This window comes from Microcaecilia unicolor, chromosome 7, assembly GCF_901765095.1.
Source record: "Microcaecilia unicolor chromosome 7, aMicUni1.1, whole genome shotgun sequence".
In the NCBI taxonomy this organism is placed as follows: Eukaryota; Metazoa; Chordata; class Amphibia; order Gymnophiona; family Siphonopidae; genus Microcaecilia; species Microcaecilia unicolor.
The window spans coordinates 32,731,010-32,755,979 of record NC_044037.1 but is presented as its reverse complement, the minus strand read 5'-3'; the positions used below and the strand labels follow the sequence as shown (position 1 = coordinate 32,755,979).

General features: G+C 40.9%; 1 protein-coding gene across 1 annotated transcript in view; it reads left to right on the top strand.

Moving 5' to 3' along the window:
* MTMR1 (myotubularin related protein 1) overlaps positions 1-24,970 on the top strand; it is a 142,683-nt gene that overhangs the window by 12,485 nt on the left and 105,228 nt on the right. The window contains exon 3 of the mRNA XM_030208930.1: positions 21,985-22,008. Coding sequence (XP_030064790.1) covers positions 21,985-22,008 — 24 coding nt within the window. The remainder of the gene's footprint in view (positions 1-21,984; positions 22,009-24,970) is intronic.

The following is a 24,970-nucleotide window of genomic DNA, read 5'->3' as shown; positions in this document are numbered from 1 at the left end:
TGTTTGCTTCTTAATGTGTTAAATGGCCATAACGTGCATTTTCCTTATCTCCAAAGGATTAGTCCATACTTATGGGTTGTATCCATCTCCCAGCAGGTGGAGATATGCGACAAAGTTTAAATTTGCTCTTCGGGCCATTTTACGAAGAGGCGGTAGCTGTAACACCGCCTCGCCTTGCACCAAATCGGCCCTCCCGCCGGGCTTGCTCAGGAACCCAGCAGTAGTTTCAGCATGGTGCTAGAAAATACTTTTGTATTTTCTAGCACAGGGAGTGTGCCCAGCGATAATCAGGCAGCTCTGTGAACTGCCCGGTTACCGCTGGAGTCCCTATTACCTCCTCCTAAATAAGAGGCGGTAAGGGATCCTCCAGGAAATGGCCATTCGACAAGTATTTACCTCATAGCCATTTCCTTTTTTTTTTTTTTTTAAAGCCTTTTACTGGCGGCAGTAAAAGGGAACCTCAGTGAGCGGCAAACCCATACACCGATGCCACCACAAGGCCCCTTTTACCACCATTTGTTAAAAGGGCCCCTAAGGCTGCTGTGTACTGGGTTCCATTCAATATCTATCTCTAGTAGGCGGTAGAATCTCACTATGCAGCTCTGTCTCAGGTTCCTGTGGTGGGCTCCTGTTTCCTTTCTGACATTTCAGTTGAACTTCTGGGGAAAAGGCTTTTTATATTGGCCTTTAGGATGTATACCTGGTGGTGCCAAATACCTCCCACCTCTCCCCTTTCCTGTGGTAGGTTCCCAGCCTTTTCTTGGTGCTTCATTTGAGCTTCTGGGGCAAAGGCTTTCTCTTGGCCTTTTGGGTATAAATCTGGTGGTGCCAGGTCCCTCTCTCTTCCGCGGCTTCTCCTGCCTCAAAAAAAAAAAAAAAAGAGTCTGAGCCTGAGGTTTCTCTTTTTAGAGACTTTATTTGGGGGGGGGGGGGGGGGGGGGGGGGGTATTCTCTGCCAAGGAATTTTACTGCAGCGCTCTGTGCCTGGGAACCAGAAGTCACCTGTTTCTTCACTATGGTGAGTTATTGAGATTTTACTTATGGTTGCAGAGTTGGTTAAATGCTGTTCCCAGTGTGGAAGCCAGTGAACACCATCAGGGCAGTGCACCATGTGTATTAGGTCTTCTGAATGTGCCTATTTAGTTTTCCTATATTTTTATATACTTCATTTAGAGAGCTCGACTCCCCTCAGGATTAGTCCATACTTGAGGACTGCTTTTATACATCCCACAAGTTGGAAGTGAACACAGTAAACCATCCGCAAGAACAGAAGCTTCTGCCCTAGCTGTCACATCTAGAATACAACGCTTAGAAAATGTCCACATTTCATACATTTTCTAAGCGTTGTATTCTAGATGTGACAGCTAGGGCAGGAGCTTCTGTTCTTGCGGATGGTTTACTGTGTTCACTTCCAACTTGTGGGATGTATAAAAGCAGTCCTCAAGTATGGACTAATCCTTTGGAGATGCTAAGAAAGGAGAAATTAGTTCTTATCTGATAATTTTTTTTCCTTTAGTCCCAAAGGATTAGTCCAGATCCCACCCTTCTCATCTCCTTCTGTTTTGTTAGGTTATTTGTTGATTTTCTTATTTCTTAGGCATAAGGTTAGTGTTTGTTCTTCAAACTTTTATAAAAAATTATAAAAACTCGTTAAAGAGGCAGGAGTTCTACTTATTTCCATGAACTGTTTACTGCTTTGCTAACTGAATACTGAATGGAGCCTAGTGACTGCAGCCTTAGGTGGCAAAGTTCTCATTTGCTCTCTATCTCCACTTGTTGGTAGAGGGTCACAACCCATAAGTATGGGCTAATCGTTTGGGATTAAAGGAAAGAAAATGATCAGGTAAGAACTAATGTTTCCATTACTACAATGCATTTTAGTGTAAGTTACCACAGACTACATAGTAATGAGAAGCAAAGCATACAGATACATGCAAAAAAACCTTTGGATAATTCAGCTTGCTGTGAATCCTGCAAGCTGCATCATCAGTGGTGACTCTAGACAGAAATATTTTGGGTGGCAACATGGGGGCAAGCCACAGTGACATTTCCGCACATCATATTCACCACCACCACATCACACACCCCAGGTTCTTCTCTGCATAAAGAGCCCCCCCATCTCCCCAGCCAGCTTCAGGTTCCCAGTGAACCACCATTATTTAATTTAACAAATTCTCCTATGTGGGAGTGGAGTCTGGATTCTCTACAGGATTGGATATAGTACAGTACTGGAGGTTCAGGGTTTATATCACAAACTTCACATTCCCATCTGTGGAGCAATTTGAATATTTGTTTGTATGGCGAATTGTATTATCTCAGGGGCAACACACATTTCTTCCACTGGATGACACTTTGTTTAAAGCAGACAGATTTCTGTTTGTGTGGTGATTCTACAGGATATGGAGACTCCTAGTCCTGAGCATTTTTGCCCAAAGCCTGCTTTCAAATAGGGCCAGACACCTTTTTAAATAACACAAAACCCTGCAAAAAGATAGAACCTATATAGCAAATGTACCACACCATATCATCCCTAAGCCCCAGGACTCATTGCAGCAGACTGCCCAAGAAAAACAGAGCTATAAATATTACACGGCGCCACAGACCATATTTTCAACTGGCCAGTTTTTGAATGGTGAGGCTGACTGCTGGCAGAGTCTTAAAACTGGCAACAGAAAAGCCATTTTTTTTGTGCTTCAGTATCTTTGACCCCAATGGTCCAGCAGCTCACACTCCCTTCTCACCCTCCCATGAGTCCAGTATCTCTCCATCTGCCTGTCCTCCTACCCCCAGGATCCCATGAGTCTGGTGGCTTCTCCCTCCCTTCTCCCCCACCCCCACTGTGACAGTCCTCCAACAGCAGTGAGTTGCCCAGAAAGACGCACTACTTCTAGTGCCCCGAGACTTTCTCTCTGCTGTGTCCCACCTGCTCTGATGCAGCTTCCTGTGTCTATTAGATTGTAAGCTCTTTGAGCAGGGACTGTCTTTCTTCTATGTTTGTGCAGCGCTGCGTACGCCTTGTAGCGCTATAGAAATGCTAAATAGTAGTAGTAGCGGAACGCAGCAGAGGGCAGGCTCCAAGGCTAGCAGAAATAGTGTGTTCTTGTAGCTGTCAGTGACTCACTGTGTTTGAAGAACCACGGGCAGGAGAGGTACTGGACCTGGAGAAGGGAGGGATTAATGTCAGATCTGAAGGGAAGAGGGAGAGAGAGGGATTGATGCCAGATCTACACTGGGGAGAGGGATTGATTCCAGATCTGCACCTGAGGGAGGGGTGAGGTGGAGAGGGATTGATGGCAGATATGCATGGGGGGATGGATTGATACCTCAACTGTAAGAAAGGAGAGGGGGATGCTGGAGCTGGGGGGGGGGGGGGGGAGGGAGAGAGTAGAGGGGGGAGCGATACTGTACTGGGAAGGGAGGGGAAAGAAAAGGGGAGAGGTGCTGTACACATGAGGGGGGAGGGAAGTGGAGGAAAATAGAGAGACCAGACCTGGGGGAGAGAGATGCCAGACTGTGGAGGGAAGGGGGGGTAGAGGGAGAGATACTGGTGCTGGGTTGGAGGAGTAGGAGGAGGGGAAGGGATACGCTGGACAAGGGGTGGTATAGATGCAGAGAAAAGATGGAGGGAGCATAGGGACTGGGACACAGAGGGCAGTGATAGACACGGGGAAGGGCTAGAGAAACTGAGAAGGCAGATGCTGAATATGGGGGGAGGATAGAGATGGGGAGATGCTGGACAGGACAGATAAGAGACACAGGGAAGATGAAAGGTGGACATGTACATATGTGAAATGGACAGGAGATCCTGGCAAGAGAATTAGAAAGAAAAAAAGAGAAAAGCAGAAGAGAGACACTGGGCCCAAAAGAAATGGAAACATAAAATGCTCAAACAACAAAGTTAGAAAAATATTTTATTTTGCATTTATTGATTGGAATATGTGGACTTTTGGAAATGTGCATCTTTGCTACCTCACATTTCAGCTTCTAATCCTCTAGTATTACAGTATATGCAGAATCTGATTTGAGGTTTTCAGTTCAGTTTTGCATTCATATCTCTATTATTGATTCGTGGTCCCTTTGTTTCATGTTTTTTAAAGGTCTCTCTGTGTTTTGTGTGTGAGACCAAAATGGCGGTATTCTGTTAGTGTTTGATTTCTATGTAGGAATCTGTAGCACTCTGACTTGCTCGTTTTTTCCAGCAGGAAGTATATTGGTGTTCTAGGATGTTGCCTTTGTATAATTAGGATTGCTGCTATTTGAGTCCTGGGATTCTCTTGTTCTAGTCCCAGCTGCCCACAAGCAACAATCTCTGAAAGGCTTATGGAGCTGCTGAAAGTTGATAGCAGGCCCTCCTAAACCCTCCCATCATTCTCTTTCTGTCTCTCCCTCTTTCTTATATTCGATCTATTGTCCTTCAGTTCCTTTTCTTTTACTTGGCCTTCCTGACTTCTAGACTTGATGTAACTTATCCCCTAGCCAACTTCCTATTATTCCTTTTTCAACCTTTTCCAGTCCCATTTCCACATTCTGCTCTTTCACAGTCCCATCTCTTTACACTGCTTCTCAACCTCTTCCTAGGTTCTCAAGACACTTTCCTCCTTCCTGCCCTCGTAGCTGGCCCAAGGGAATCTGCCTGATCCCCCCCCTTCCCCCACTACATATATACAATTAACAATGGAAAATTAATATTGAATAGGAGTATGTATTCTAATACCACGACCACTTGAACTTCAGGAAATCACTAAAAAACAACCTCTTCAAAAAGCCTACCCCAATGACCCCACGTAATCCTCTTCACCTACCAACACAGCATGACTATGATCGAACTGGACAACATGCAATCTTCATCCATTCTGACCCTCCACTTATACCTCATATGATCACTATACAGCTTTGTATTTGTTATCCACCGACTGGGCAAACGCCTTTGACGGTACTATGTAAGCCACATTGAGCCTGCAAATAGGTGGGAAAATGTGGGGTACAAATGCAACTAATTAAATAAAATTTATTTTATATGAAAGAATGACACTGACTATTTAAAAACACAGCACACAAATAGAGACAGACAATATTCTGAGGTACATCTATGACTTAACTGTGAAATGTATATTCTGTTTACATGGACATCTGTTGTGGTAACCAAAACCATTATGGAAAATCTCCAAAAACACCTATGAAGAAAACGTGCCATACCAGAACACTAAGTTCCAAGATTCACACAGTATTGCAGAGGTATAGGTGCAGATATACTGGGCCCTCGTTCACCAGTACATCTCCTACAGGAAAACAGAACAAGCCAGACCGTGATGAATCCCTGCACAAAAAATAAGTGCAAGTATAATTCTTCTCTGTGGACACACATGTAGAAAACAGTCTCACTAAATATAAAATAAGGGGTCACACATCAGAGATAGAAGTATGCAAACAATATCTAAACTTAAAACCAAAAGAAGCCAGGCTGTGACACTCCTACACAGAAACCACATGCTTGCATTTAGCATGCAATGAAACACTATAGAAATTTTTTTTAAGGTATTTCTTCCTGTACTGAGCAAAATACAAAGATGTAAATAAAGTGTACGTTCCCAAAGCTTAGAGAATGACAAAGGGACAAGGTTTGTCTCTGTCCCTGCCCGTTCCTTGCAAGCTCTGCTCCTGCCCCATCCCTGCAAGCTCTGTCCCCGACCTCGCACAGGGTGGCTCTGGTGCATTAACTATCCCATACATCAAGCAGAAGGACCCTGTAGAATAGAACTGTAATATTTGCACAGTAAGTCATGGCAGGCCATCCATGGAACTTGTTTTTTTGTGAATTTTTTTATGGAAGAAGCTTATGTACTAGATCAGGAGTTTGTATGGCTTGGCAGATGGTCAGATGTAAATTGTATGTTTTTGCTCTTTGCTGGCGAGGGAATTTGGGAGGTTCCCCCTTCCCTTCCTCTTCGCCATGGGTTTTATGACATTTTCAGCATCTAATGTGCCCTTGAGGAAAATCAACCAGTATGTACAGTGGGGGAAATAAGTATTTGATCCCTTGCTGATTTTGTAAGTTTGCCCACTGACAAAGACATGAGCAGCCCATAATTGAAGGGTAGGTTATTGGTAACAGTGAGAGATAGCACATCACAAATTAAATCCGGAAAATCACATTGTGGAAAGTATATGAATTTATTTGCATTCTGCAGAGGGAAATAAGTATTTAATCCCTCTGGCAAACAAGACCTAATACTTGGTGGCAAAACCCTTGTTGGCAAGCACAGCGGTCAGACGTCTTCTGTAGTTGATGATGAGGTTTGCACACATGTCAGGAGGAATTTTGGTCCACTCCTCTTTGCAGATCATCTCTAAATCATTAAGAGTTCTGGGCTGTCGCTTGGCAACTCGCAGCTTCAGCTCCCTCCATAAGTTTTCAATGGGATTAAGGTCTGGTGACTGGCTAGGCCACTCCATGACCCTAATGTGCTTCTTCCTGAGCCACTCCTTTGTTGCCTTGGCTGTATGTTTTGGGTCATTGTCGTGCTGGAAGACCCAGCCACGACCCATTTTTAAGGCCCTGGCGGAGGGAAGGAGGTTGTCACTCAGAATTGTACGGTACATGGCCCCATCCATTCTCCCATTGATGCGGTGAAGTAGTCCTGTGCCCTTAGCAGAGAAACACCCCCAAAACATAACATTTCCACCTCCATGCTTGACAGTGGGGACGGTGTTCTTTGGGTCATAGGCAGCATTTCTCTTCCTCCAAACACGGCGAGTTGAGTTCATGCCAAAGAGCTCAATTTTTGTCTCATCTGACCACAGCACCTTCTCCCAATCACTCTCGGCATCATCCAGGTGTTCACTGGCAAACTTCAGACGGGCCGTCACATGTGCCTTCCGGAGCAGGGGGACCTTGCGGGCACTGCAGGATTGCAATCCGTTATGTCGTAATGTGTTACCAATGGTTTTCGTGGTGACAGTGGTCCCAGCTGCCTTGAGATCATTGACAAGTTCCCCCCTTGTAGTTGTAGGCTGATTTCTAACCTTCCTCATGATCAAGGATACCCCACGAGGTGAGATTTTGCGTGGAGCCCCAGATCTTTGTCGATTGACAGTCATTTTGTACTTCTTCCATTTTCTTACTATGGCACCAACAGTTGTCTCCTTCTCGCCCAGCGTCTTACTGATGGTTTTGTAGCCCATTCCAGCCTTGTGCAGGTGTATGATCTTGTCCCTGACATCCTTAGACAGCTCCTTGCTCTTGGCCATTTTGTAGAGGTTAGAGTCTGACTGATTCACTGAGTCTGTGGACAGGTGTCTTTCATACAGGTGACCATTGCCGACAGCTGTCTGTCATGCAGGTAACGAGTTGATTTGGAGCATCTACCTGGTCTGTAGGGGCCAGATCTCTTACTGGTTGGTGGGGATCAAATACTTATTTCCCTCTGCAGAATGCAAATAAATTCATATACTTTCCACAATGTGATTTTCCGGATTTAATTTGTGATGTGCTATCTCTCACTGTTACCAATAACCTACCCTTCAATTATGGGCTGCTCATGTCTTTGTCAGTGGGCAAACTTACAAAATCAGCAAGGGATCAAATACTTATTTCCCCCACTGTATTTATTCATTGTTGATGCTGTTTTAATTTTAATATCAAAAATTGCATTTTGCTATAAAGGCTAAACTAAATATTAGTATAGTCTCAGTCATTTCTTTTATAAAAGTTTTAGTGCAAGGGCCTATATCTTAGCTTATTGGTAACCAGAGAATTCTGCTCTTAGATCCCGAGAAATTCTCTGCACTTCTGTGTATAGAAGGATTGTAGACGAGCAGCATTAATGGGTAGAGATACACACCTGCCATTTGTCATAATGGACATGGACTAGCTGAAATATTTTTACTTTTTTTTTTTTTTACCTTACAGGTTCTTTAACAGTCTTTTGATATAGAAGTACTTGATCAAACTTTTTCCACTTAAATCAATTCTACATAAATCTTAGAACTGGTTTGCAAAGTCTGTGCAGACATCTATAGAATTTAACAAGAAAGTATGGGGTTTTCAAGTCCAAGTTTAAAATTGTTTTTATATTATAAAAGACAAAATCATTCCTAAATCTGGCAAAGCAGTGGTCAACCTTTACGCTTTTTAAGTGACAATTTAATGAACTATCCAAAGCATACCAGCTTCTGAAAGTACAAACTTTTTCTTGGGTATCTGCGCATTGATCACATCTTCGCATCCTGGGTGTATTTTGGGAGGGATGAGTTTAATCTCTGCAGACTCAAATGTTAACATATGAACAGCTAAGGTGAATATTATTTTTCTCCTCTCTTTTGCAGGACACCCCAACCCTCCTCCATGTACTTTGAGGAAACACAAAAAACAACAGGAAGCCCAGAAACTTACATTTTCCTGCAGAGATTCACAGTCACAGGCTGACTCCATGGCCTTCCATCTGCTGCGTCATGCTCTCTCTGATGCAGCTTCCTGTTTTGATGCTAAACAGGAAGTTGCAGTAGAGAGGGTGGGACGCAGCAGGAGGAAGAACATGGAGCAGGCCTGTGACTGAATTGCTGCAGCAAAATGTAAGTGACTCCCGCGGGGAGGAGGACGGGAATGGAGAGAAGGATTTGTTACAGTGGGAACAAAGCTTTTTACCATTCCCACGGGGCAGTAAAAAGCTTTGTTCCTGCATCCGTGGTGATTCTAGTCAGGATGTGGCCTTTACCATGGTTTACTGTGGTATATCCGCGGTAACAGTAACCATGTCATTCTCTACCAAAGCTAACACATTCCAGGCACTAAAAACTTGAAACAAAATTCTTTTCTGTACCTTTGTTCTCTGATTATTTTATTTATTTATTTATTTATTTATTTATTTATTTATTTCTAATCAAGGTGGTTCTGTACTCTTCTGCTTTTTACTTGTCAATTTTTTTCCAGGATCTTTTCCATTTTCTGTTTCTTTTCCTATCTTTCCTCTCCTACATATTTCTATAACTGATCCTACTTTTTTTTTTCTCAGTTTCTCACCTACCTCTGTACCATCCTTGGGTAGATTTTACTCCTCTCTTCTCAGTTCAGCGTTCTATATTCCATTCTTTCTCTCCAATTCTCTCATTCCCCCCTTTGTCTTTCACTCCTCCCCAGACTTCCATCCTCTCTTTCACCTACTGCCATACCCCCAGTTGCCACCAACTATACTTCTCCTCTACCAGCCCTCCATTATCCAGCCTCTCTTCCCTGACTTTGGCCCCTTTTTTTCTCTTATCCCCTTAACATCCCATTCATTTCCCTTTTCACCGTCACCATTTCCACCTTCTCTCGATCCTGTCAAAGCCCCATTCTTCTTCCTGTATCTCACTCCTTTCCACAGTTCCCTGACTTTCTACTGCCTTTCCTCTCCCTTCCCCATCTAGGTCTTTCATACCATCTCCCCTCTTTTCTTCATGCTTTCTCATATCCCTTGGCACATCTAGCACATACCAAATCGTGTCCTCCTAATACAGGCGTTCCCACTCTGCCCTTACCTAATTATAAGGTCTCTACTTTCCTTGTTAGTCAACATCTAAGCCCTTACATTCCACTTTTCTCCCCAATTTTTGCATCCCAACCTTAGCCCTGCTCTCTCACCACCCCATACCCTCAATATCTGTCTTCTAGCCCCTCCCCCAGAGCTTGCCCATGTAGCTTCTTTTCCTAGCATCTATTCCTGTGCCTCTCCCGCTTTTTCCAGCATTCTGTCCATACCTTTTCTTCTCCCATTTGTCCATGCCTCCTTCCCCACATCCCTTCTTCCTCTTCACCTCTCTTCCAGCATATACCCCTGCCTCTTTCTCCCCCATCCTACCTCTTCCCTCTGTCCACAACATTTGCCCTTGCCTCTTCTTCTGCTACCCTACTTTAGACTAGTTAAGCAATAGGAGCAGTCACTTTCTTCTCTCTCCAGCACACAGCCCCTCTGCTTCAGCATCACAAGCTCAGTTTCAGCAGTACTCACGGATAGGACTGGAACTTGTGTAACAGGAAGTTCCAGTCCCGCCCGTGAATACTGCTGAAAATGCTAGTGCTCGTTGTGTTGAAGTTTAATGGACCGGTGAAGAGCTGATGAGGGGAAGGAGTGATTGCTAAAGCAGGGCATCAACAGCAAGCCATTGAATCTTGAAGGTTATGGCTACCCCAGTCTCAGTCTGATAGTTGAAATGGAATGGCAAGCCTCTTTTTTGGGATGGCACACCTATGTGCATCTTTCCTGGATAAATAATGCCATCTAATTACTGATGTTATTTTCCTGCCTGGGAGCATCAGGCTGCATCTTTAAAGGAGCTGGAGGAAAAGGTGCTTTCCCGGTGGTCACCCCCCCCCCCCCCCCAAAAAAAAAAAAAAAAACCCTCCCTAACCATCTGTAAACTCCTCAGATCTACCTTATGTCTCTCTGGTGGTCTAGTGTAGGACAAGAAGGAGTGATCCTGGGTCGCTCCTTTCCTGGTGGCTCTGGGTTCACATGGCATCCACAACCTTTAGCAGTAGTCTCATGGTGCTACCATTAAAGGGTCAGGCTGTCCCAGTTGTTCCTTCCCATCCTTCACTAGACTAGCAAGTAGATGCCCCTGGGGGGGGGGGGGGGTCTTTGTGGGAGAGGGGATGAGGAAAGCACCTTCTGTTTTGTCCTCTAAGAAATTTTCCATAGAAACATGGAGCCATGTGTTAGCGGCCCAATGCTTTGGGGGAGCAGAATAATGCAACTTGTGAGGTTGATCACAAGTTGAATCCTTTTACTGTGGGAATTGCTAATTTGTGAAAAAAGACCAACTTTTACTGTGCCTTAACTATAACTGCCTCCACCCCCCACCCCCAATTTGGAGAGATACACATGCAGGTCATAACAATATATCTTTTTCCCTGTGTTACTGGTACTAGTCTGTTACCAGTGTTTCTTAGAGGTTTTGGTCCTTGGGAATTTATCCCAATCCCAGCAGAGTGCTTCCTTTCCAGAAAATAAAGACAATACATCATTAAGTACAATAAGTGTTTATATCTTTAGATACATCTTAACATATTCATTATGATTATTTAAAACACACACAAACACTAAATATGAAGCCAGCATATCAAAACATTTTTATTTAGTGAATTCTTGCTACTGTTGACCATTATAATTCAAATGAGTCATTTTGCTGCTATGATGTTATACATATTATTGTTTTGTTTTTTGTTTTTTTTACTTTTGTTTAATCCTTTTTGTACTTTGCTCTAAACTTTGATATAAGCCACATTGAACCCGAACTTGTTTGGGATAATGTGGGGTATAAATGCTATAAATAAAAAATAAATACCTAGCGAAAGTATTGTGGTTGCTGTATGAGTTCACTTGTTATGTGTAGACGTAAGAGTCAACAAATACAGTTGTAGATAATGCCATCTTAGTTGACTAGCTTAATACATCTGTGATTAACTTTCAGGACTGACTCCAATGAAGGGAGGATAACTTCTGAAAGCTGATCAGATTGTGTTAACCTTTTTAGTGGACTAACTCATCTTGTAAAGCCCTCGTTTTGTTTAGTTTTTATATATTCACTAATAAAACCCTTCACAAAATGTAAAGTTCACAACCTTGCTTTCCAGGTTTCCTAAGTCTTCCATTCGTTCCCATACTTTTTTTCCTACTAACCACACATTATAATAAACATTTTATATATTCATGAACACTAGGACCAGGATCAATCTCGGAACACAAAAAGGAAAAACGATCCTTTTCTTACCAATAGCCTGATGTCACAGCAGTGTCTACAGCATTGTCACTCACATGTGTTGCAAATCTCATTTTCTTCCGTCATACATGTAGCGTAATAACGCCATAGCACACGTTACATCTGGTTGCAAGTACTGTAGTTTATATGGTAGCAGACAGAAGATATTTGGCCAGATTGCTGTTCCTATTCCAGTTCTGATCTGTGGATGTTAAATATAAACAAATTTGTTTTCTTCTTTTGTGCTGACTTTGTGACATCAAATTGGAATAAAGCATGGCTCACATTTGCACTCTGCTATGAATGGTTACATTGATTTTTCTCTGCTCTTTATTGGTGTGTGTGTTGTCGCTTTATATTTTGCTATATACATGTTAACCAAGAGTTTTGATGTTCAACTAGTTCAGAAAAAAAACAAAACGACAAAGCTAGGTACCTTGCAGATATATTTGTACTTTGGTATGCCATACTATTTAAAATTATCATAAAGCATCATTTTTGATCTAGTAAAACCTCATTATAGTTTATTTATAGTTACAAGTAGCTCTAGTAATCTTAAGAGGAAAAGCAAGATGAGCAAGTAATACTAGAAGCAGCAGTGTCTGATGCCTGTGAACATGTGCTGTCTTTCAATTCACCTCCTCATCTGTGGATGATTGTTGGATAGGCTAACGCACAGTTTCATTAAAGAACTGTTTTCAAAATTTACAAATAAAGAAATATATTTCAAGAAAAGTTGAGTACAGAAATATAAGCAGAAGCAAGCAATCTCAAATCGTAACACAATTCTAAAGGAAAATATCAGAAATAGCAAGCTAAGGGGTCCTTTTACTAAAGTGCACTAATGGATTTATTATGCGCTATTGATTAGCATGATAAGATGCCCATTGTATTTTTATGAGCGCCTTATTTTTTATTTCCAACGTGGGAGGGCACCAATGGGCGGAGAGTATGCGTGTCTATGCTAATCAGGTAGAGTGGGCACATTACCGCGCAGTACCCAATTATCACAGGACTAGCACAGGAATCCTTACTGCCTGGGAAATTAGCCCATGGCCATTACAATAAAATATAGCATGGCGGCCATTTTACCACTGCACTAAAAGTGGCTGCAGCATGCAGAAAACCCACAAGTGTACACCAGCGCTGTCCACTTTTTATCATGGCTTGGTAAAAAGACCCCTAAATCTGTTAGCACACCTTAGTAAAAGGACCTCTTAATGTTGTTTTGGTCCTGACCAAGTTAGACCCCATACCAAAAGAGGGGAGGAGCAATAAATTTAGAGAGAACTGAATTAAAAAATAGAAAAACTATACATTTTTCACTTCTTTTGAATTATAATATGATGATCAAAAGGATCACCCATTGACATTGCCATCAGAAGAGCTCAAGGTCCTGGATACCTTAGGATCTAAAAAGAAATGTAATTGTTCAGGGTAAAAAAAAAAAAAAAACATAATTGATACCAGAAAATTTTACATGGGTACCTCCAAATGAAAGTGGCACCCACTTTCCTGGCACCTGGCCAGGAAAGTTTTACACCTCTCTTGGGTTGCTTTAGCCAAGTCAGGAAAAATGTAATGCCTTTGTCCCATACATTAAGTAAGCATATTATGAAAATAAAAGCACATAATTATATTTAAATAGTAACCAGACAATCAGGGTAGTTCTGTCCCCTATTATCGGTTCAGAATCCTCCAACATGGCTGAAAGATCTAGTCCTGGAGTCTCCTTCCCACCATCTATTCCATTCAGTGATGGAAGAAAGATGGGAGAGAGGGGATATGATAGAGACATTTAAATACCTCTGTGGCATTAATGTACAGGAGGTGAGCCTCTTTCAAATGAAGGAAAACTCTGGAATGAGAGGGCATAGAATAGTTAAGAGGTCATAGGTTCAGGAGTAATCTAAGGAAATACTTTTTCACGGAAAGGGTGGTGGATGTGTGGAATCGCCTCCCAGTGGAGGCAGTAGAGACGAGGACTGTGTCTGAATTTAAGATAGTGTGGGATAGGCACATTGGGACCTTTTAGGGAAAAGAGGAGATAATGGTTGCTGTGGATGGGCAGACTGGATGGGCCATTTGGCTCTTATCTGCCGTCATGTTTCTATGTATTATCTTTTCAAAGCTTTAGTGGGCAAGCTATTTTATCTACCAGAGGGGCACCTTCTGCTGAGATCGAGTCTAAGAAATTTATTTATTTATTTATTGCATTTGTATCCCACATTCCCCCACCTATTTGCAGGCTCAATGTGGCTTACATAGTTTTGTAACATTGTCATTACAGGATAACAGATACATTTAGTTTTGTGCAGAGATTAAGTAAGGGAAGAAAGAAGAAGGGAGGGAGTGATTAGGGTGATTATCGAAGTGGGCTTTCTTATCTGATTGGGTTGGTGAGGTGGATTAGTGTGGCTAAAGGTTCTCATTGTAGGCCTTGTTGAAGAGAAATGTCTTCAGAGATTTGCAGAAGATAGTTGTTTCGTCGATTGCTCTTAGGTCTGTGGGCTCAGAGTTCTCCAATTGTTCAATTTTTCTAACAACTGAATTTTATCTTGAATATGGAAAGTATCAACAGTGTTTACAATCACCACATCTTTCTTCAGGGCCACAATCCTATCTGCATGTTCCGTAGACTGTTCTGCTGCTGCTGCTTGCACTAATATCGTCACATCACTAGATTAGATTTTAAAAAGACAGGTCACTTTTAACAGATAAATGTTTCGTGCAGCTTTACCAAGGCACCCTATATCATGTCAAGAGTTACTACTGCCTGCTTCTCCATTGGTGCACAAGCCATTCTTCCCAGACCCTTACCAGTATTTGAACCCCTGAGCCTCACTAGAAGACTCTCCTGCTCTGTCACCAGAAAGCAACTTTACCTCTACAGTGATCTGGGGAGTGAAGCTCAGAAGGCTCCCCCTCCTGCATCTGCAGAGTGATGTAATCTTCCAGCACTGGCATTCTCCATTTTGAGCAGGCATAATAGGCCCTCAAAGAGGCAGAAAAATCGACCTGGAGAACTAAACAAGGTCCCTTTTTTTTCTTAGCAATGATAATCCTCCTCGAGTTTCTGTAGCAGTGGGAAAGCTAGACTCCTGAGGGTTGTTTAGGCCAGACTGCAAAGTTGTCAGTCTTACTCTTGGAGACTTCAGTATTACAGAGGAAGTCTTTGTTTACCATTCCATTTTGGCACCATAAGAAATAACAAAATACTCAGAAAATGCAATAGAAATATGGTACTGAAGGTTCAACCAACTCCTACAGCCTGTCACAGTGCTGTTGTAGCTGTTCATCCTTTCAGAACTAGTTCTGGAAGGAATACTTCTGAGGCTGTAGCATTTCAAGTAGGGAGAAGTGATCAAGTCATAGGACGGAGGAAAGATTTTTTTTTCTCATAGAATGGTTGCTGTTAGCTGGGATATATCGAAACATAGGTCAGTAAACAAAGCTTTTGAACTGGACCAAATATAACATGTTTGACCTTTTTATTTCTATTAAGAAATATCTGCTGAAGTTGTTTGAGATCATGTAACTTGAAATATGTGAGTACTATAAACATGCCCAGCATCTGTTTCCTAATCTGTAAAATTGTCAGTTTTCATCTTTGGATAATGCTGTTGAAAACACCCTCTTTAAGTGTCCTCTCCTTTGCTAAAACCAAAACCAACTATAGAAACTTTCTTGACTAAAAATAATAATCTGTTACCACAACAAATGTTAAATCAAGAATTTTTTAAAGGCGGGGAAGACCTCAGAAGCAGCAAACACCTTGAAAGTAGTGTCAGTATTTCACCTAGATTTTTCATTGGTCAAAAATTCTCCATTTTAATTATTATAAATATACTTTCTTTTTCAGTACTTTGACAAATTCAAGAATAAATCGGGTGAAACTTTCAAACAAATGTGTCAAAATTGACTTATCTGCACCCGATGGAGCTCATCCGTTTCACACAATAGTTTCATCAAGGGTTATGTTTACATCAGCAACTTTGCCAACACAAATCAGGGCATTGCGAACATTTTCCTGCTTGTCCACAGCATCTCAGTGATTGCCTATTTATTTATTTTAAATATGGATGATTTTCCTGTTATCTTGTTTTATTGTTTTCTCGTAGTAGGCTCACCTTTCACGACCGCTGTGCATCAGATTTACAAAAAAAAACCATATAGGCTGATGTGCTTTTTTTTTTTTTTTAAATCATGTCTGTTTTCAACATTTGTTGGCGTGCCAGCAGTTAACAATTAAACAGTACGGTAGTCCCTCTTTTGTTTTGGGGTGTTTTTTTAAGGAAAAACATGTTCTCCATCCTGCAGTCATATTTGCTTGCATAATTGGAGATTCTTGTGCTAGGAATACTCACCTGTTCCTCAGTATGCTTTTATCTTCCTGGGCAAGCTGGACGTGTTAGCTTTTTTTAAAATTATTATTTTTGCGTTTTTCATAAATAAAACATACACACACTGCATAAACCATATATGTTGACTAATTAGGAGGAAAAGCTAAGTAAACACAAACTGCAATGTGGGTAACACTAGGCTCATGAGATTCTTCCAGCTCACCCCCCCCCACCCCCCCCCCCCCCCCCCCCCCCCCCCCGCCCCAGGCCATCTTCATGCAGCTATTTGTATTTATACATGTAGATGTTTTCAGTAGCTGTGAATTTGTGATGTAATTTTAAGAGTCATGATTCCTGGAATGCCTGGATTTGATTGTAACCGAATTTGTCTAGCAGTCTGTTCCGTTTGAAGATTTTGTAGTTAGAAATTTTCAAGCGTGGTGAGCTTTCTGCATAATAAAGCAGTAGTCCAGTCAACTGCTAATAAAGCAAGCACTTTTTGAGACTTTGATGAAAGGGCAAATTCCCATTGAAGGGTACAGGGTGATCACCAACCACATAACTGAGACCTTTTCCAACGTTCCTTAAAAATAGGAATAGAATAGAGGGTTGTGATGTTTGTCAGGATTGCATGTTTGCTGAAAACAAAATTCCCCTTATCCACAAAAGTCTATTGGACTTTCCTAAATCAGTGTATCCCTTCCTCACATTATTCTTAGATTGTAGTGTTATCTTTAGATTTCAGAATTTAAAATAACATTCAATTTAATTTGATTATTTATCCGCTTAACCATTCACATTCAAGATGGAGTATAAACAAGTAAAACTAAGCTATTGGTGGTAAAATCCAATCGGTGTACAATCAAAATCTTTATAATTTAAATACAAAAAACAATGGAACATAATAAAATATCAAACTAAGGGCTCTGTTTACAAAGGCGTGCTAGCATTTTTAATGCACTCTAAAAATTAGTGCATACTCACTATGTAGATGTCTATAATATTCCTATTGCATCTACCTGATTAGCATGCTAAAAATGCTAGCACGCCTTTGTAATCAGGGCCCTAAATTCACAAATAACACAAAATCTATCCCAAACTCAATAATATGCTGACACATTACAATGTTCAAGGCCATAAAAAGCTTAGTCTCTCAAATTTGGGCAGTGCTCACATTTGAGTCAGAGGCTGTTGAAATAGCCAAGTCTTCACAGCCTGTTGGAAAGCCATGCAATTATTATTTCTTACATTAATAGGCAAGATGGGAGAGGCCTTTATCACACCACAATCCATACTCCACCCTTCTAATAACACCCTTGCCCTATTTAACTTAAAATGATCCATATGATAAATTGTCAGCCTTTGGAGTATTACAATGCCCATTTCTTCTAACCTTTGATGCCCCAAGACTTTGCCCCACTGGCCTGTTAGAACACTGGTCAGAATCAGCACAGTTTTATTTAAGGAGTAAAGTTAACACTGTCTGTCGTCATGCCCTAGGTAAACAACCTTCAGATAGTGCCTTCTTTTACCAAATCACATCCCATTGGTTAATGTTTTTTAAAACAGTATGATAAAGATACAGGAGGGCCAATGCAGAAAATCTTGCAGTAGAGCCATGCAGCTTCTACCACAAACTTAATTCTGCATCATGCAGGAACATGATGATATGCAAATTTAAAATGCAAAGAACTTGCATATTTTAATGCATGAATTACATCATAGAATTTGCTGACTGGGCGCATGTGCTCAAAGGTTTCACATTAAGCATGGCTTCTTGGTGTGCATGTCCAAACAAAATTGAGTGTGGGCACACATCAGCACCTATTTTTCTGCTTACAAATATTAGCCTCACATAAACATCTTGCAAGGCTGATATCTATACAGAGAAGAACAGGTACTGATGTGTGCTCATACTTTTAGTTTGGACGTGCACACATTATCAGTTACCGCCATAACTACATTCATTCAAAGTGGTTAAGTGACTTGCCCAGAGTCACAAGAAGCTGCAGTGGGAATTGAACCCAGTTCCCCAGGATCAAAGTCAACTGCACTAACCACTAGGTTACTTCTCCATTCAAAAACTATCATAAATCCTCTCTGCTAACCCTTCTATGCTGCCTCAGACCAGGTGAAAAATCTCTTATGTTGTGCACAAATCAAAAATCACCCTTCTCTGTATGGAATACTTTTACGTACCCCTTACCATACATTTTAATGGAGTGTGCGGCCATGTCTTCCATGCAAGTTAACACCTGTGCAGGACCCCTTTCTGCATTCTGCAGCTACTAAAGTAAAACCCACAGTGACTGCATAGTTCGGCTCATGGTAGCTTTTCGTATCGGCCCCAAAATACAATAACCCTTGCCAAACGTCTTAGCACTTATACTAAACTGCTGTAAAAGGGGGCCTACGTCAGCATCAGCGCATGTTTTTGACGCGTGCTGATGCCCCCTTTTACTGCAGCGGGTAAAAGGCTGTGTTTGAGGAAAAATGACCATGCTGTAAGTGAAACACCATGTGGCCATTTCGGGGCGAGCGCTTTCTGCCACCAATTGAGATGGCAGTAAGGGGTCCCGCACTAACCAGTCCGTAACCAGGCAGTGTGCAGTGCTGCCCAATTACCGCCGGAAGTTCTGGCGCTACAAAAATAGATCATATTTGTGTAGTGCCAGAAATGGCATTTCCTAAGGGTGGGAACTAGCGCCAGGCTCCTGTGGTATCCCGCTGCTTAGTAAAAGGGCCCTTCAATTAAGTTTCAAATCTCCTGTAAGGTTATTGGAATTAAAGCACTTTGTATCTGAACTGAGTTCTATCCAGTTCCCTTCTCCAAAGCAGTTTAACGTCTGGGAGCCTACCTTCCTATCTGAAAAGGGCTCAAAGGACACCGAGCAATACATAGAGTAGCCTACTGTGTTCCAACCAGTGTTGCCCAATTGAGGCTTGCACAAGGTTTTCCCATTTATTTTTAAAAAAATGGGATGTAGGACAGTTTAGATTTCATGTATCTGCTACTTAAACAGCTCCTTAGAGCTGTTTTTTTTGCCCTTTAGTAATAAGCAAGATTAATAAGTATTTTTTGCTTCTGAAATAGCCAGTTTGCTTTAGAGAGTTCATGTTAAAATTATTGGCACTCCAAACATTGACAGTTGGGCTTCATTTGTAAAGATGAGTACCAAAGGGAGAGTCCCTTACTGAAGGCCCTTTTCAGTTCATAAGATGCGATTTTTAAATCCAAAGACCCTTGATTGCAGCATTCCAATTAGTTATCTTTGCCCTATGATTAAAGAAAATATATAGTCAGTGACCCAGTTCTTAGGGACCACCTGGCCAGTCATATCTTCAGGATATTTGAATACAGTGGAGGCCTTGCATGCTAATACATGTCATGCATATTCATTTCAGATATCCTGAAAATACAAATGGCAAAGCAGTCCATGAAAACTGGGTCAAGGTACACTGTCCTGGTGTATATACCAAATTCCATAAAAATTCTCAGTCCTCCCTTTAACAAGATAATTTTATTTAACCTCAGCTTCTCTAAATCAGAAGTAGCAGGGAGTGAGATGAGAAACTCCAGTAAATAATACAAATCATAATAAGAACCTTCTCATTTGTATAGAATGAAAAATATAAAATGAAGCTGATGACTTGTTTATGTGTAACGTTCAAATTCATTGACGGTAACAAAAATGAAGTTTGAAGAATCAGAAATGTCCTCCATTGTTTGTGATGTAATTCAAAAGTTTCTACACCAGAGGACAGAGTGCTAGTGTAATATTTTTTTTTAAACTAATCTGGTCCCATAATAAGGGAAAACACAAACTTAGATAAGAATTATGCAATCTTCCTTTTGCTTTTTGCTGTCTATGACATGACCCAGACTACCAATTGGGAGCCAATTAGTAAACTCCCCAAGTTTTAGTCCAGAAGAAAGATAGAAGACCCATTGGTTATTTTGTTGGTTACTAATTAACTTTACAGGATCCCCCCCCCCCCCCCCCATCTTAGTGGTTCATTATTAGTTTAGTAAAAATCATTCTGCTTTTGACAAGTCATAATTTTGTTTTGATGCCACCATTAAGCTGACAATTTTTATTTGTGTAAATAAAATGTTCTACTGATCAATTACGGTATGTCCTAATTTAGCTAGTGTAAAAACAAAACGTCAAAGCTACATATCAGTATGACTAAATATAGCAATTATATTTTCCAATTAGAGAATATCAATCTTCTTATCCTCTCTTGAATATATCTGTTAAAAATTGCACAAAATTTCTAGAAGATGAAAAATACAGATAAGGACCCCTTGGTCTGCCTGCTTTCTGGTTTTATGTAATCTCTAGTCGTCCTTTTCTTCCCTGTGCCATTAAAGGGGCCTTTGTACCTGTCCTATGAATTCTTGAATTCTGCCACTCTTAGCTCCTTTAAACTGCCCATTACCTTGGTGAAGAGCGTTTCTCACATTCTTATTGAGTCTCCCTCCTTTCAGCTTCATGACCTCCTTCAAACATTATAATAGCTTGTGAAAATAAATACTGATGACTGACCATTGAAAACTGCTTGGCCATGTGATGTTGCTGACTATGTACTAATAACAGTATGAGGCTCGTTTTCAAAACAGAAAAACATCCTAAAAATGGCATACAGTGACAGAAGGATTTTTTTGTGTGCCAAAATGTCCAAATTGCTATTTTTGAAACCCATTTTTAAGTTGGTTTTCTATGCAGTTCATATGCAGTGTGACCATATCATAAGGTGACGTGTTGGGAGGCAGGATTTGGGCGTTCCCAGAACTTAGACGTTTTTCTGCTGTAATGAAACAAAATCAAAATGTCCAGGTCTAAAAGAGGTCTAGACCTGTTTCGATCATGGCTAAGTTACAAAAAAGTACCCTAAATGATGAGTTGACAACTGGCGGGATTAAGGCATGACCCCCCCCCCTTACACCTCCTGTAGTCGCTGACCCCCTCCCACCCCCCCAAAGATGTGAAAGAAACAGTAAATACAGGCTCTGTGACAGCTTCAGATGTTATGGCCAGTCCTATTAGAGCAGCAAGCAGGTCCCTGGAATAGCCTAGTGGTTGGTGCAGTGCACTCTAGAGAAGGGGACCCAGGCTCGAATCCCACTGTTCCACTTGTGGTAGAAAGCGTGAGACACTTGCAGCCATATTGTAGTGGTGTACAGTAGGTTTTTTGGTGGTTTTTGGAGGGCTCATCATAAAATATGAGGGGATAATGGTGATGTGTATCTGAGACCTTTTATGTGATTTTTAGATTGTAAGCTGTATTGAGCAGGGACTGTCTAGACTCTGTCAGGTGTTCAGCGCTGCGTGCGTCTGGTAGCGCTATACAAATGTTAATAATAATAATAATAATAATGTCTACTGCAGTGTTTCCTAGGGTGCCCCACTGCTCTGCTTGGATGTCTGTGTGACCAGTCTACTAAGAATGTTAGGTTCCTCCCACCTCCACCACCACCAATACATCCCAATGGCTTGTTTTTGAACGTTTTATTTCCCTTGGTCTTTTTGGACCATTAAAAAAAAAAAAAAAAGACATACTGAGCACAAAAACGTCTAGCAAATGTCCATTTTTGAAACAAAAAGCTGGACGTTTTTCTGGTTTGAAAATGGCCATTTTTGGTAGTGGATTTTTGGACATTTTCCGCAAAACAGAGATTTAGATGTTATATTGAAAATGCCCCTCTATATTTCTGAAGTTGATCTGGTGGTGTCCTTTAAGATGCCCACAACGACTGTTGAAATACATAGCTAGACCGTATTATGAGAGATGATATACAAAAGTAAAGTGGCTTAAAGGACATGTGATTATAACTCTGCTGTATGAAATCTAATGTAAAGTTGTACATATTCATGATAGCTTTTTGTATTTTAACTAACAGGTATACAGGAGGCCTGATCTCAGGGTAAGAATACATATGGTTAGCAGCAAATTGGCCTCCTACTTGTACATGTGTGCTGTGTTCTTACTGTAGCTAGTGTGTTTTGCTTTCATTGTTTAGGGTTTAGTTAAGACAAGCTATTTATATAGCCGTGTAATGCCTTATTTGTTTGCATTTATAATGCTTTGTAAAGCACAAAATCTCTGTTTGCAATAATAAACCAGCTGTGCTGAATCTTAATCTTGTAATTGTGCAATGTGAAGTTTTATTAACTCTGTGAAAATTGGTGCTTGGATGTCGAGTGCATTCCTAATAGGTTTAATGCACTGTTTAAATTGAACAAATTCAGAAGTACTTGTATAAAATGGAAGGAATGTGTTTCACTTTCTGCAGTTCTCTCCATTATTTGTCATGGAGTTTGTTTTACCAAAGTGTATTTAATGCAAGCCCGTGCATGTTTACTGTTTAATGCAGAAAGATAAATTGCTGTAATGTACAAAATGATCTGATCTGCATTATTTCATTTTAATTACCTAATGTTGTGGTAGGCAAAAAATTACCCACATTTCAAAAGGCATGGTTATATTTTTTTCTCTTCGTATTCTGAGAGTATGGCAGGCTAAGATAGCTACTGCTTTCTTTTTAATTGGATCCTGTCTTAAGGTGCCATGAGTAGTTTGGACATGGCCTTCTCACCACCTTCCTCTCCCTGCTAGATCAGTGTCTGACAGGGAGGGGAGGGGGCAATATCTTAAAAGAAGAAAAAGAAAGAGGGGGAAAAAAAGGGTTTTATGCCTTGAGGACTCCATGCTTCCCCTCTGTGCATTGTGAGCAACTTCAATCTTGCAGGGCATTCTTCACTAACTTCCACATACCCTCTCTTTTGACATGTAAACAGCCTTTTGGTAGGGGGTGATCTTAACTTGTTTCTGCTTCATTGATTTAGAGGAGGAACATTTGTACTGGGATATGATGATGTGTTCATTTTGCCCCACATACAAAAAGTGTCTTGCATTGGAGTCTGTGAAGCAGCAATGAATGGGGATACCACCTTTCCTGAAGATCCCTTACTAGCTGGTAGGAGGGGGTCCTTGCAATTGTCTTACCTCCTGTTTCTCACCTTGCCAAAACCATCTCCCTAATCTTCATCACCTTTTTAATGATCCACTACTTGCCTTTCTCCTAGTGTAATTCCTTCAACCCTTCTACCTTTTCTCCATTCCATGGTTACGAGAAACTTATCTTCTGGGGAGGTTTTTCTGCTCCTTGGAAACAAACTGTCTTATAGCCCCTAGTTAATGATTCTAAAGGTAACTTGTCCTTGGTCACAAACTATAGACCTACTTAACTATAGACCTATCTCAAACTTATCCTTTGCATCCGGCGTAAATTGCATTGCAGTAATCTAGGTAGCTTAGCAAACAAAACCAATATATAAGTACAATGATGACATATCCAGACATAAAACCATATCATGAATAAATAATATGTCATAATGAATCAAATAATACTAAAACGTAACAAGTTTATAGACCCTATAATAAAATATAACTGAATAAAACGTTAAGGGCCTCTTTTACCAAACCACCCTAGCGGTTCCCACGCAGCAATGTTGATGAAGCCCATGGGCTTTGTCGGCATTGCTGCACTGGAATTGCTAGTGTGGTTTGATAAAAGAAGCCCTAAATAATAATGTGTAGAAACAGCATTTCTTGGACATGGAAATTCACATATTACACTGATGAACACAGAAGTGTGTGTGGGGACCCAAGCTTATGGTGTGAACCTTTCTCTTTACTATAGGCATTACTGCAGAAAACAAAAGTATTTAAAACAGTAGTTCAGTTTCACTCTCATCCATAAATTGAATGCACAAACTGAAAATTCCTAAAAAAAAAACAAAAAGTAAACAGTTGCTTAAAAAATGAGCTATGAGAACTCGCTTACCAGGAATTCCATGTGCCCTTCATGTTCATACCTTTATTTTCCACAAACAAAGGTTTTTTAAGGATTGGTTTATACTTTTTAGTTGTGGTGCCATGTTGTTCCCTCTGATGTCTTTGGAGATGTTGCTTTTAGACATTTTTTAATGTTCTGTTCAGTTATTATTTATTATGCTGTCTATATATGTGTTAAGTTTTAGTATTATTTATTCATTATATTATGATTACATCTGGATATGATTTCAGTATTCCCTGAAGCAGCCCTTACTGGGTGAAACATGGCTGTGTCAGACACACTTTTTAATTTATGTATTAATATAAAAGTCTTCTGTTCCTTTTACCACCATGTTTGTTCCAGTGTTGTCTATTTTTTTTTTTTTTTTTAAATTGCTGACCATTTGCCAGTTTTTCTGGATCAGGGATCAGACCAATGCCTTACATCCCTGCCAGTCAGGTTTTCAACCTTACCATTCCACCAAATGTACACTTCCTGGGTTAGTAAACTGTATGAAATTAAGCCTTGATGGGGGAAGAGACGTTATCCTGTTTTCCCTTGACATGTTTTCTGCTTTTGATATGGTCGATCATTCCATCTTGCTCTAGTGGTTCAGGGACCTTAATATCTCAGGTACTGCCCTATGGTGGCTGGTTCAAATCCCACTGCTGCTCCTTGTGATCTTGGGCAAGCCACTTAACTCTCCATTGCCTCAGGTACAAACTTAGATTTTGATCCCTACAGGGACAGGGAAATACCTTGTACCTGAGTGTATCTCACCTTGAGCTACTACTGAAAAAGTGTGACCAAATTCCAAATAAATAAATACATTCCATGGCATCCCACAGATCAATCCACAGACTTGTGGGTTGTGTCCCTCTACCAGCAGGTGGAGATAGAGAGAACCTCTGAGGTTTGCTATATGTGTACTTGTGCAGCAAGCTGAACCTCAGTATTCAGCAGGTGGAGGGACATCTCTGTGCAGCTCTGGTTTGATCTGGCTACTGGTGTCCTTTGGGCCTAGTTTAGCACAGACAGGGGTTGAGTG